At 47.8% G+C, this 13,800-nt stretch overlaps 1 protein-coding gene across 1 annotated transcript in view; it reads right to left on the bottom strand.

The window, feature by feature from the left end:
* LOC143769415 (alpha-2-macroglobulin-like protein 1) overlaps positions 1–13,800 on the bottom strand; it is a 305,150-nt gene that overhangs the window by 219,035 nt on the left and 72,315 nt on the right. Inside the window, exons 10-13 of the mRNA XM_077257911.1 lie at positions 4,044–4,158; positions 3,270–3,382; positions 2,840–3,007; positions 1,000–1,218 (exon numbers count right to left, since the gene is read on the bottom strand). Coding sequence (XP_077114026.1) covers positions 1,000–1,218; positions 2,840–3,007; positions 3,270–3,382; positions 4,044–4,158 — 615 coding nt within the window. The remainder of the gene's footprint in view (positions 1–999; positions 1,219–2,839; positions 3,008–3,269; positions 3,383–4,043; positions 4,159–13,800) is intronic.

A 13,800-nucleotide genomic window follows, 5' to 3' on the forward strand; every position in this document is an offset into this window, starting at 1 on the left:
TTTGGATTACAAATGGGTTGGGGACAGTTTGGCCTAGCGCGGCTTCTCCAATCCGAAGATGGGTTATCCGTTGGATTACTTCAGGAACTCGTTATAGACATTTGTCTATCTTGTTATACAATATGTTATTGTTGCATTGCATGCATTGTTTTTATCTTACAGGTTGAGGTATCCCTCCATGCACTTCTGGTTAACACTCCCAATTCGAGACTTATGGTATAGTGAAATCCAAGGATTTCAGACGGGGAGTGTGCTGTTCAGTTTATTCTGATAGACTTTCAGCCATACATGGACATTTATGTAATGGTAATATACCTAGTTCTATCGTTTATTGTATTTGTTATACTTTGCTGCCATCTACTGGCCATTGCTTTATCACACTGTAATATTCCTTAAGGAACTTTCCCACAATGCCTTTCTGTCTTTAGTTCCTCCTATCTTCTTCCTTCTTTTCCTGTTTTGTACTCTGTGCCATCTTAGATCTCACATGTGCTGCAGAGCTGGAGAAAGGATTCTCTTGTTACCTCTAACCTGAAGCTTCTACTATCTCTATCTGGTGATCCTGTAATACCTCTAACCTACAGTCCTCATCTCACCAAGGTACTGTAAATAAAACCTGTTGAATGTATCACTGCATCATCCTTCCGTATCACCACGCACAGCTGATAAGGACTAGGAGCACAGTTAGTGAGTAACGCTGTCCGCCATTGTTTATATAGCGATTTGTGATCACATCCCTCAGACACATCTCATCCACGTATATCGGTGGCAGAATAAGTCCTGTGAAGGTCCAAATCAAGATTAATGAGAAGTTCTGCATCTCTAGAATACAAGCTGTGAGATCTCTGTCAGGGAACGGAAACATCACTGCTCACATTCAGAAGCCGAGAACATGGAGTAGCACTGCTCCCAGTGCTGAGGGTTTGTTACAATGGGTATGAAAGCTTTCCTGCTCCAAGTTATAGGCAAATTCATCTCTGACGTAGACACTTGTCTTACCAGATAGAAAAACTCAATGTCGTCTCCTTCTTGCTCCTCAAGGATGTAATCCACTGTCACCTTGACATTCCCATCAGACTGCGCTGTGCTCTTGACCGGCTGGATGTACACCGAGCTATTAGACACCACATGCATGCCTTCCAGGTAGAGATAGGCACTGCCATAGCGGACGGACACCGTGCTGTACAGGTAGGGCTCATCCTTCTCATCAGTTGTGGCCTGAAATAAAGCAAAAATGAATAAAAATATCTGAGCTGCCGAAAACCTTCCTGTCTGGTCTGTAAAACTGGTTTCTGAGCAAAACTGGAAAACCTCTCTGCATGGTATGATCCACTGTAAGGGGGTTTCTGCATGGTATGATCCACTGTAAGGGGGTTTCTGCATGGTATGATCCACTGTGAGAAGGTTTCTGCATAGTATGATCCACTGTAGGGAGGTTTCTGCATGGTATGATCCACTGTAGGGAGGATTCTGCATGGTATGATCCACTGTAAGGGGGTTTCTGCATGGTATGATCCACTGTAAGGGGGTTTCTGCATGGTATGATCCACTGTGAGAAGGTTTCTGCATGGTATGATCCACTGTAGGGAGGTTTCTGCATGGTATGATCCACTGTAGGGAGGATTCTGCATGGTATGATCCACTGTGAGAAGGTTTCTGCATAGTATGATCCACTGTAGGGAGGTTTCTGCATGGTATGATCCACTGTAGGGAGGATTCTGCATGGTATGATTCACTGTAAGGGGGTTTCTGCATGGTATGATCCACTGTAAGGGGGTTTCTGCATGGTATGATCCACTGTGAGAAGGTTTCTGCATGGTATGATCCACTGTAGGGAGGTTTCTGCATGGTATGATCCACTGTAGGGAGGATTCTGCATGGTATGATCCACTGTGAGAAGGTTTCTGCATGGTATGATCCACTGTAGGGAGGTTTCTGCATGGTATGATCCACTGTAGGGAGGATTCTGCATGGTATGATCCACTACAGGGAGGATTCTGCAAGGTATGATTCAATGTAAGGAGGTTTGTGCATGGTATGATCCACTGTAGGGAAGATTCTGCATGGTATGATCCACTGTAGGGAGGTTTCTGCATGGTATGATCCACTGTGAGAAGGTTTCTACATGGTATGATCCACTGTAGGGAGGATTCTGCATGGTATGATCCACTACAGGGAGGATTCTGCAAGGTATGATTCAAGGTAAGGAGGTTTGTGCATGGCATGATCCACTGTAGGGAGGTTTCTGCATGGTACGATCCACTGTAGGGAGGTTTCTGGATGGTACGATCCACTGTAAGGATGTTTGTGCATGGTATAATCCACTGTAGGGAGGTTTCTGCATGGTACGATCCACTGTAGGGAGGTTTCTGGATGGTACGATCCACTGTAAGGATGTTTGTGCATGGTATGATCCACTGTAGGGAGGATTCTGCATGGTATGATCCACTGTAGGGAGGATTCTGCATGGTATGATCCACTGTAGGGAGGATTCTGCATGGTATGATCCACTGTAGGGAGGATTCTGCATGGTATGATCCTCTGTAGGGAGGATTCTTCATGGTATGATCCACTGTAGGGAGGTTTCTGCCTGGTATGATCCACTGTAGGGAGGTTTCTGCATGTATGATCCACTGTAGGGAGGATTCTGCATGGTGTGATCCACTGTAGGGAGAATTCTGCATGGTAAGATCCACTGTAGGGAGGTTTCTGCATGGTACGATCCACTGTAAGGATGCTTGTGCATGGTATGATCCACTGTAGGGAGGATTCTGCATGGTATGATCCACTGTAGGGAGCTTACAGACTATGGTTGGTCAGGGGTTTCAATAACACTCACCCGTAATGAAACAGAGCCTTCGCCCCATTTTTCACTAGACAGATGGAATGAGACCTCCCCCGCAGAGTCAGTCACATATGTCTCTTCAGTGGTCTCTCCTCGCACTGTGGAGCGGAGTTGAACTTTTTTACCATCAAGACGTTTTCCATCATAAGATTCCAGCACCAACTGAGAAAAAACAAACCTGATATTAAAGGGTCTCTCCGCTCAGTACACTGCATGTTAGAAGGGGTCTCTTTATAACAAGTTGATTGCAAAGTGTCCCACAGCTGAGACCCCCAGCTGTAAACTGTCAGAGTACCAGGCAGTACCTGCTAATTTTCCCAGCGGTGACCCCACAGGTGAGATGAAGTATTACATGGTGGTCATTCATATCGGGTGTTGTGTGTGTGATGCAGGAGGGGTCTTCAGAGAGGTGGTCTCCACTCACCTTGCCTCTGTATGGGGCACCGGGCTGGTAATAGCGCTTTATGTCTTTAAATGTTATCTTGGTGAGCTGGGAGTGAAGGTTAATGACCTTCTGAGGAGCACTGAACGCCACTCCTGGAGGGATGGAAGAAGAAACACTGTGATACCACCAAACCTGCATATAACATGGACAGAGGGCCCTTCCACACTCCCACCAACTCTGTGACCACCCTCATGTGACCTCGTCCCACCTCCAGCTTGTGACCGTCGTTCATGTGACTCCCACTTCCGACTTGTGACCCCCTCCACACTCCTGACTTGTAACTTACTGCCTGTGACCCCCACCCCACTCTCACCAACTCAGTGATACCTTCATGAGACCCCGCTCCAACTCCACCTTTTGATCCCCCATGAGACCCCCGCCCCACCTCACCTAGTGACTTGTACCTGACCCTTAACCCACTTCCACCAACTCTGTGAGACATATACTTCATGTGACCCCTGCCCCACCCACACCTTGTGACCCCCTCTCCAACCCCACTAACTCCATGTGACCCCCTCCCCACATCCGACTTGTAACTAACTGCCTGTGACCCCCACCTTGTGACACCCCCTGTGACCCTCTCCCGACCCTTACCAAGTGCATGTGACCTTCACCTGTGACCCCCACGTGTGACTTCCACCTTATGCCCCAATGTGTGACTCCATCCCCACCCCACAACATATCTCCATGGTGGGTTTTAGTCTCAACCACAGAGGCCGAGCGCACGGTGATCGCGATTGTGAATCGTGTTACCTGTCCCGTCCTCCTCCAGTGACACCTCCACTTCTAGTTGTCTCTGGTAGTTAGAGTCTCGAAGTCTGAACTGAGATAAGTCCACCGCTAGGGTCAGTTTCCCGGTGTGGTCGGTCTATGAAGAAAGGGGTCAATATCAGGGTCCCAGAGTCCGGCATAGCACAGACAAATCTTCACGTTAGCGGTGTTTATGGAGGCACTCCGGCATGGTGACCCTACACACCCCAACTGAACCCAGCAAAGCCCTACTAATAGTGGAGATGTCTAACGCTACAGAGGTTGAAAACATCCCCTGAACCGTCGTTCCTGATCCTACGAGAAAACTCAGAAAAAGAGGTAAAAAAGTTCACCAATCCTTCCTTCCTACATCTCGAACATCGGACGTTTTCTGATAGTGGCTCCAGTGTCACATACATTGGTATTGTCTGCGCTCACAGAGCATTTCAATCTTCTTTACTCCTTGAAAAATAAACATTAAATCATTTTTGTTCCCTTTATTAAAAAAAGTGAGGATAAAAAAATGAAATTAAAGAAAAGTAATTTATTTGTGAAGCTTCTTCCCGACACGATAATTAAGGCAATTTAATATCTTAAAATAACAATCGACTATAAAGCAACATTTCACTTATCTTTAGGGTTTCTTATAGACTGTAAAGGAATTTTTACAATTTATAATCAAGGTCTTTACTTGTTTTCACATGTGCAGCGACATGGAATCAATGGTGCCTTAACCCCTTAATGACCCAGCCAAATTTTACAATTCTGACCACTGTCACTTTGAGGTTATAGCTCTGGAACGCTTCAGCGGATCCCACTGATTCTTAGACTGTTTTTTTCAAGACATATTGTACTTCATGATAGTGGTAACATTTATTTGATATTACTTGCATTTATTTGTGAAAAAGATGGAAATTTTGAAAAAAAATTCAAAATTTAGCAATTTTTAAAATTAGATTTATTTTTATGCCCTTATATCAGACATATTGAACAAAATAGTTAATAAATAACATTTCCCACATGTTTGCTTTACATCAGCACAATTTTTTAAACATATTTTTTTTTGTTAGGAAGTTAAAGGAAAGGAGATTAAAGTGCTAGTGCATTTATGACATGATAAAACTCTATAATAGGAGATCAAATATGTCTATCAAGGACACAAGTTCCCCTTTGGAAGAAGCACGTTTGCGAAACAGTGCTGTTGGGGTAGGAGTGCGCAGCACATGGGAACTATGCACATGCCACCTTGTAAGTACCTTCTTTGAGTTCTGAGTTCATTTATCTTCTCTCCTCATACGGATTTAATGCTTTTCTCTGCAGATATTATGCTTAACAACTTTACAGAGAGATATATTGCTTAAATGAGATGGACTTGTGTCCTTGCTAGACATGTTTGATCTCCTATTATAGAGGTTTATCATGTCATAAATGCACTAGCACTTTAATGATATAAATTATTCCTTTTCATATATAGCAATGACACTACTCATTCTAAGATAATTCTTTTGCACTTGCAATAAGTATACTATATCTATATATTTACTTTGAATTACATAAAATTACAATATGTGCATATAATATCTTCATAAAATGCATTCCCAATGCTAGTGCACTTCCTTGTTCTGTAGCTTAAATTTTCTGGTCCATTGTTTAAAATAATTATAATAATAATGTACATTTTAATTCTATTTTGCAACTTAACTGCCTCTTCCTCTTATTATTCACCTGTTTACACCTAAAACAAATGCAGGAATCCATGATACTCCATGCATATCCAAGCACCTGATGCAAATTCGAATAGAGAGCACTTGCACTTAACACTAGCCGTTATTTCATCATTTTTTTTTTTACTTCTGAAAACCCCCCAATTCTAACGCAACCCTAACCCCAACAAAACACTAACCCTAACCCCAACACAACCCTAACCCAACCCTAACACCAACCCTAACCATAACCCCAACCACATCTGCAAAGAATGCAGAAAATAAAACAAATTTTATTTTATAATTTTTATCTAACTAAGGGGGAGACAAAGGGGATTTGATTTACCTTTTTTTCTTTTCTTTTGATCATTGTGATAGGGTCTATTGTTGCCAGTACTGGCCGTAAGATCCATTTTTTATCCAGGAAGATGACGCCGGACTGGGTATGGATCAAGAAAATCCTGTGATGGTGGAGGTACCGTTGCTCTCGGGGGGAATCATTTCTCTCTCCTCTGACATGTATATCAGCTCAGAAGAGAGAGAAATTATTGTAACAGCCAGCACACTTTTTTTTTTGTGATCGGGGACCAGAAAATCCGGCCGTGATCATGTTTTCATTTTTTGACTCTGGAAGGCGCTGCAGCCTTATTCCCAATCGCCGTTTTAAAAGGCAATGAGGGAAAAGTACCCTTAGCGGCCACCGTTTTAATGTGTATCGTCGGTCGATAAGGGGTTAAAAAGAATGATAATATTAAACTGCCTGACATTTCTTTAAAGAACAACTTCCTTTTGATAAAAAAACAAACAAAAAACACATTAATGACTGAGGACACAGCATTGTATCTTAATTAACCAGATGTCTATTTTCAACAAGCCAGGAGAATAGACTGTTAGCTATATGTTGACTTTTATGTGTTTCCTTCTGGTTGGTCAAGAAAACAGACTTTTGCTTGTGTAAGCCCGTAATGTTGACAATTTGCTGTGACACATTGTGCTTTTATCCTGGATGACTAGTGATGTTCGCTGAGATGCTGATTACACATTGTCTAAGCCAGCCAGTTTGTTGACTTTTACAATAGTGGATGAGAAACTATGCAAATAGATCACCATTCTTTCCCTTTATCTGTGAATGCTGGTTTGAAGGACACTTGCTAAGTATAAAAAAGGTTATATGCCTCTGTGAAAGAGACAAAGACAGAGATTCAGCCAAGATATCCGGACATCCAAAGGTCCAGAGACAGAACAGCAGACAAAACATCATCATTCCATCATGAGGGACACAGATTTATCATTCTACAGGATGCCAGCTTAGGGGACCATGGCTCGGCTGAAAGAATACAGATCTGCTTCACTGACCATCACTGAACCATGGATACGTTTGTGAAAGCTAGGTTTGGACCATCCGGTCACCTGGAACTATGGATATATTTTGAGAATCCAGGTTGGGACCATCCGGTCACCTGGCACCATGGCTATGTTTTGAGAAACCTGGTTGAGACCATATGATCACCTGGAACCTATGGACATGCAGCGCCCCAGAGTCCTGGTCGTTGCAGTACTGTGGCTCCGCCACTATGGGGAGCTATGGTGCGTCTGATGGCACTGAAAGAGTTCATCGGATCAGGTATCACAGACACCAATACATTTCACAGCCGGGCCTCCGGGGGGAGCTAAGGGTTCTATTCACTAGGCCACTCCCCACCGTAGTGGGTAAACTGGGGGTCAGGCAGGAAGTTAGATCAGAAAGCTGACTGGGTTGGAACCAGGCAACACCTTGTGGCAGAGGGTGTTGTGGGGGAAGATACAGTAGGGTCTCTGTCGGGTGGGATCCTGACAGAGGCTTGGCAACTTGAACGAACGTAACGGGACCGTGCCTGCTCAGGATAGCGGCGGTGCCCAAGGAAGGATTAGAAGCTAGATAGATTGTGCTGAGTGAGAAACGAGATCAAGCAAAAGGAGAAATACCAGTAGGAGTCGTGCTGTAAGACCGAGGCAACATCCTACTGAGGCGCACTACCGGTGGCCGGAACGCCGAGGGAGTATTATAACATTCAGCTTCAAGCAATACTCCAAATAGCGGCAGGACAGTCAGCCTAAGGCGGGCTGTCTAACTTAAATCACCTATGCAGTCTTGGGGGGCAACTTGTGGAGAGGGGCGACTCTAGGGTCCCGGAAGAGCTCCGAGCCTACCCGTCAAACGGGTGCCGTCCCAACCAGAACACCAGGGAGGGACGGAGGATTAGCAGAACATCATCTAATCGAGTTGTGAGGGAACTTAAGAAACAGACACAACAGTTGTGGGGACTTTCTGTAAGCACAGCAGGGAAGGACCGCAACACATAGCGCTAGAAGGAAGGCACAGATTTCCACCTGCTAAGAGAACTCTGGAGGTGCCATTGGGCCAGCCGGACTTGCGCAGCTTGGTTATCCGGATTCCGGACTGAGGACCCAGAGATCTTCAGTAAAGAGGTAAAGAGACTGCAACCTGGTGTCCTCGTTATTTACTGCACCGCACCACTACCGCTCCACCATCATCATCCGTCATACTTATCTATCCACTTCATTTACGGTGCGCCCCTCGGCAGGGTCACGGACCGGGGCCTAGCCACCGTGACAACCCCAGAGCAGAGACTCAGAGGCCCGGTACCGGGTACCCCTCGGCCCTGCGGGAGTGGGGGCGCTGCAAACTTGGCGTCACGAACAGGATCTACTTAAGCCTGAAGAATCAGGTCATGTGTGCCTTGGAACTGTGATTTGTTGTGCTTGGACTGTACTTTATTGCAAAGACTGTGCTGCACCATTTACCGCCAAAATCCACCGCCATTATAGCGCTGAGGAGAGCGCAGGAGAAGAAGAGGGGCGTGGAGTGGGCGTAGGCAAGCTGGAGAGCGCGAACAACAATGGCCGCCCAGTCTAAATATTTCTGCACTGTGAGGACGTGTCCGTCAGCAGCGGAGATCCGCCTCCTCATCCTCAATGGAGGGCGGAGATCGAGAAAACGACACCGCCCACGAAGGAGAGAGCGGGAAAAAGACCAGGAAGTGACCCACGTGGAGGACGCCATGGCCAGCAGCTCCGAACCCGACAGTGGGGTTGAAGTAGAAGTTTCCCCCAACTACCCGGATGAGCACAGCAGCCCGTTCTCCGTGGACAGCACCGAACTCTTGCGAGTCGAGATGGAGAGCTTGCTCGACCAGCTCCTTCAGCTGAACATGAAGGCCCAGGCTCCGCACCAGGCAGCGCCGGAAGAAGGTCCTCAGGCGCCGGATCCTGCACCGTTACTGGAGCAGCCGCTGAGATCCTCGCTGACACCGCCGGAGGAACCCGCCGCGGAGGAGGAACTTGCATCGGCTGGTGAGTCCGCCGACCCCGTCCCGCTGGCCGAGGGTTTGCTGGTGGGTCCAGTAGCAGCACCACCTCTCCCGGGAACCTATAAACTCCAATGCCTGCTACCATGGGAGGAAGCCACGGGCATGGAACACCGTATGCGAGCCCCAATCGCCCCCACTCCCCTGCTGTGTGAGGTCCACGCGGAGCGCACAGTGTGCCGCTGGGTGAACCCTGGATCCAATCTTATGGGGTTCCCCGGGGTGGAGACCCAGGAGGGAGAGATGGTGCAGGCCCTAAGCTGGTAAGAATATCAGGTCCAGCTAGAGCAGCAGTGGAAGGAAAAAGAAAAAAGGTACCAGGCCGGGCTGGAGGCCTACCATCGAAAAGACTTGGCGGTCAAGGACCGGGCCCGCAAAGACCCCACTGCTCACCAGGCCCTGCGCAGGCAGGGCATCATCACCACCTTCAAGCTCCGTGGGGGCTGGGGCTTTATCAAAGAACCGGGTCTGTATGCGGAGGTGTTTGTGAACCGGAGGGATGTTGAGTCGCACCTCAGGGAGGGCCACCCAGGCCGGGATCTCTATCCGGGGGATGAAGTCTCATACACCAGGCACTTTGGGGAAAAGGGGTGGTTTGCCCTGAATGTCCACAAGGAGCCAACCCCTGCGATGCCTCCGATTAGGGTGCCAGTGAAGCTGACCCCTGTAGCAAAGGTGTCCCCTTGCGGTCAGCCCGTGGTCGTGGCCAGGACCACCGAAGACACCCCCACATGCACTATGGTCAAGACCACGACATGCAGCATTGTCACCTCCACCACCCTCGTGGCCAAGGAGGCACCTCTCTCGGTGGTTGGTGCCCGTGTTGCTGCGGAGCTAAAGACTGTGGGTACACAGACCCCCAGATGGGACGACAGACCCCCTTATGCAGTACCAGGCGGCTCGCAATACCCAAAGGGGTTGCCTCCGCCGGTGCTGCCTCCTGGGTGGTTTGAGTAAATGTCTCAGTATTCTGCACATGTAAATAGTTCCTTAACTGTCTGTTTGTTTCCTGATTTTTGCTGCTGAACCCGTTTAGGGTTAACTGTTAAAGGGGATCCCTTTGTTGACCCGGGATCCCTATTGTTTTGTTTGTTTTTCTAAGTTTTTGCACAAGTTTCCAGAACTGCCGCAATCATGAACAGTGCATGATACAAACTTTTTGTAAATAGTTTGCACCTTATTAAAGGTGCTCCCTACTGGTTTTACTTAAAGAAGGACTCTTTGTGAAGATACCACACTGGAACCTTTGCTGAGTATGGACTGGTAGCTTGAGAAGATATGCTACCTCATAGAGACTTGGTCCCCTCTTAAAGGGGATGTTCATTTGTGCACTTAAATGGTGATATTGCTTTAAGACAGGTAGCAATAATGTTTTGACGAAAGAAAGTGATGATAATGTTTACATGAGAAAGTTATATGTATTCAACTAGTTAATTGTGAAGAAATGCTGATGATGTTCCCTGAAAGAAAGTGAAAGCTAGAAGAAAGTTTAATGTTCTATAGAAAATGCTGGATAATGTTGATAGATAACGAGGATAGAAGGTGAACCCTGAGTCCTCCTTGGAGTCATGTAGAGATGGCTCGGTGCTCTTAAACTGAAAGTAATGTTATGTTCTATACTGTGTATAGGGGTGAAAGGGCAGTAGGCCCGGGCTGAACAGGGCGGTCCTGCATAGAAAGGAGAGGCAGTAGGTCTGGTGCCGTTAGGACAGGCGGTCCTGCAGATTTAAAGAAGGAGAATGTAAAAGTTAAATTGCCTTATAATGTGATTATAAGAAGGTCTTTAGCGGATTCAGAGTGTACGTCCTTAAAGGCAACGTTAAATTATTGTTCAGCAAGTTTGTACTAGTAGAATACCCGGTTGGGTAAGAGAAGTTATTTATAGCATGTTGCTATGATATTTAACCATGTTTGTAACGTTCAAGCGTCCTCACCTCCCATAAAGGGAAGCTCTGTTTAAATATGCTTATTGTTATTGCACTCAACAAAATTGTATGTCTTTTTGCTAACTTGTATTGTTGTTTTCTTCTCAGTCCCGGAGTACTGTGTTTAACCAGGGGGGAGTGCAGCGCCCCAGAGTCCTGGTCGTTGCAGTACTGTGGCTCCGCCACTATGGGGAGCTATGGTGCGTCTGATGGCACTGAAAGAGTTCATCGGATCAGGTATCACAGACACCAATACATTTCACAGCCGGGCCTCCGGGGGGAGCTAAGGGTGCTATTCATTAGGCCACTCCCCACCATAGTGGGTAAACTGGGGGTCAGGCAGGAAGTTAGATCAGAAAGCTGACTGGGTTGGAACCAGGCAACACCTTGTGGCAGAGGGTGTTGTGGGGGAAGATACAGTAGGGTCTCTGTCAGGGGTGGGATCCTGACAGAGGCTTGGCAACTTGAGCGAACGTAACGGGACCGTGCCTGCGCAGGATAGCGGCGGTGCCCAAGGAAGGATTAGAAGCGAGATAGATTGTGCTGAGTGAGAAACGAGATCAAGCAAAAGGAGAAATACCAGTAGGGGTCGTGCTGTGAGACCGAGGCAACATCCTACTGAGGCGCACTACCGGTGGCCGGAACGCCGAGGGAGTATCATAACATTCAGCTTCAAGCAATACTCCAAACAGCGGCAGGACAGTCAGCCTAAGGCGGGCTGTCTAACTTAAATCACCTATGCAGTCTTGGGGGGCAACTTGTGGAGAGGGGCGACTCTAGGGTCCCGGAAGAGCTCCGAGCCTACCCGTCAAACAGGTGCCGTCCCAACCAGAACACCAGGGAGGGACGGAGGATTAGCAGAACATCATCTAATCGAGTTGTGAGGGAACTTAAGAAACAGACACAACAGTTGTGGGGACTTTCTGTAAGCACAGCAGGGAAGGACCGCAACACATAGCGCTAGAAGGAAGGCACAGATTTCCACCTGCTAAGAGAACTCTGGAGGTGCCATTGGGCCGGCCGGACTTGCGCAGCTTGGTTATCCGGATTCCGGACTGAGGACCCAGAGATCTTCAGTAAAGAGGTAAAGAGACTGCAACCTGGTGTCCTCGTTATTTACTGCACCGCACCACTACCGCTCCACCATCATCATCCGTCATACTTATCTATCCACTTCATTTACGGTGCGCCCCTCGGCAGGGTCACTGACCGGGGGCCTAGCCACCGTGACAACCCCAGAGCAGAGACTCAGAGGCCCGGTACCGGGTACCCCTCGGCCCTGCGGCAGTGGGGGCGCTGCAGACACGTTTGGAGAAACCAGGTTGAGACCATCCGGTCACCTGGCAACATGGATACATTTGGGAAACTAGTGTTGTCTAAGTAGCATTATGCCTACGGTGAAATGAAAGTAGGCATGCTGTGGGATGATCCCTGGTCCATGCAGTTATGGCTAGCGGACTGGACTGCCCACCGACCCCACGTGCCTTTACAATGACCTTATGCTATTTTAAAGGGTTTGGACTAGCGCAAATGAACCCCACAATTTGTTGGGTTTGTGAAGGGCAAACATAGCAAGGAGGTAAAACTCTCTATTGGGGCAACCAAGGAAACGGACCCAAGATCAAGTTCTACCTAGGGAAGTGGGGATTCTCTTGAGTCCCCATAATATCAGCTAAATATGGCCTTTACATGATTTGTCAGGGGACCTTCAATCAGGGCCGCCGTTTAGGGAAGGCGAACAAGGTAGATGCCTAGGGCCCCCACCCACAAAGGGGGACCCCTGTGTCTTCAGCCCTTTATGATGTGCTCAGACAGTGTACAGCATTACTTACAGTGAATAATGCTGTACATCCTCTGTAGTCCTGGAACGTCTCTCTCCCTCTCCCCCATCTCCCTCCCCCGCAGTGGGGAAGTTGAGAGTGAAGGGGAGGGGTCGTTTCACAGCACAGCAGAAGTCAGACACCGGGGCAGGAAAATGCCTGCAGCCCTGTCTGTGTCCCTTCCTCCTCTCCTCTGGGTGTGGTTACAGCCTATATAATGGAGGCTGTTATTTGGCATATGGTCTGTGAGTTGGGAGGGAGAAGGCCTCCTGTGTGTTTGGCTCCATACCGAGCCTGAATACTGGACACTAGCCCAGCCTGTGTGCCCACAGGCCTGGAGGATCAGAGCCCTGCTATGGACATTTTGTATTTTGTTTGCCTGATCTAAAGGATGTTTGTTTACTGTTTTGCTTCTGGGTTTTATGAAGCAATAAACTTCACATGAATTTTTAAAGGAACGAGCCTCCAGTTTTCCTCCCATTGCACCCGAGTGAGTTAAACCCCTACAAATGGTGCTAGACGTGCAAGCAGCGTTCCCAGCAGAGACGAGAGACAGCTACAGGAGGGACTGCCTGTCCTGGGTTAAGTCTGTTGCAAGCCAGCAAGCATCGCCAGACAAGATGGAGGACCTGCTGAAACACCTGGTCCAGTCGCAGCAGCAACAGCAAGAGACCAACAGGCAATGGCAGCAGATGCAGCTTCTGGCAACCGCCATCCAGGACAGGATGAGTGCCCCAACCCAGGTCCAGCTGATGAAGCCCACGCCCGGAAGGCATTTTCTGCATTTTTGTTGCAGAAAATGATCCGCGGAGATGACGTTGAGGCTTTCTTGATGGTGTTTGAAAGGGTCGCCGAGAGGGAGAAAGTCCCAGAGCAGTGGAGGATTTGTGGATAATCTGCGCTGCTGGAATCCCATATAATGAATCCAAATCCACACAGAAAGT

This window comes from Ranitomeya variabilis, chromosome 4 (genome assembly GCF_051348905.1).
Source record: "Ranitomeya variabilis isolate aRanVar5 chromosome 4, aRanVar5.hap1, whole genome shotgun sequence".
Classification (NCBI taxonomy): domain Eukaryota; kingdom Metazoa; phylum Chordata; class Amphibia; order Anura; family Dendrobatidae; genus Ranitomeya; species Ranitomeya variabilis.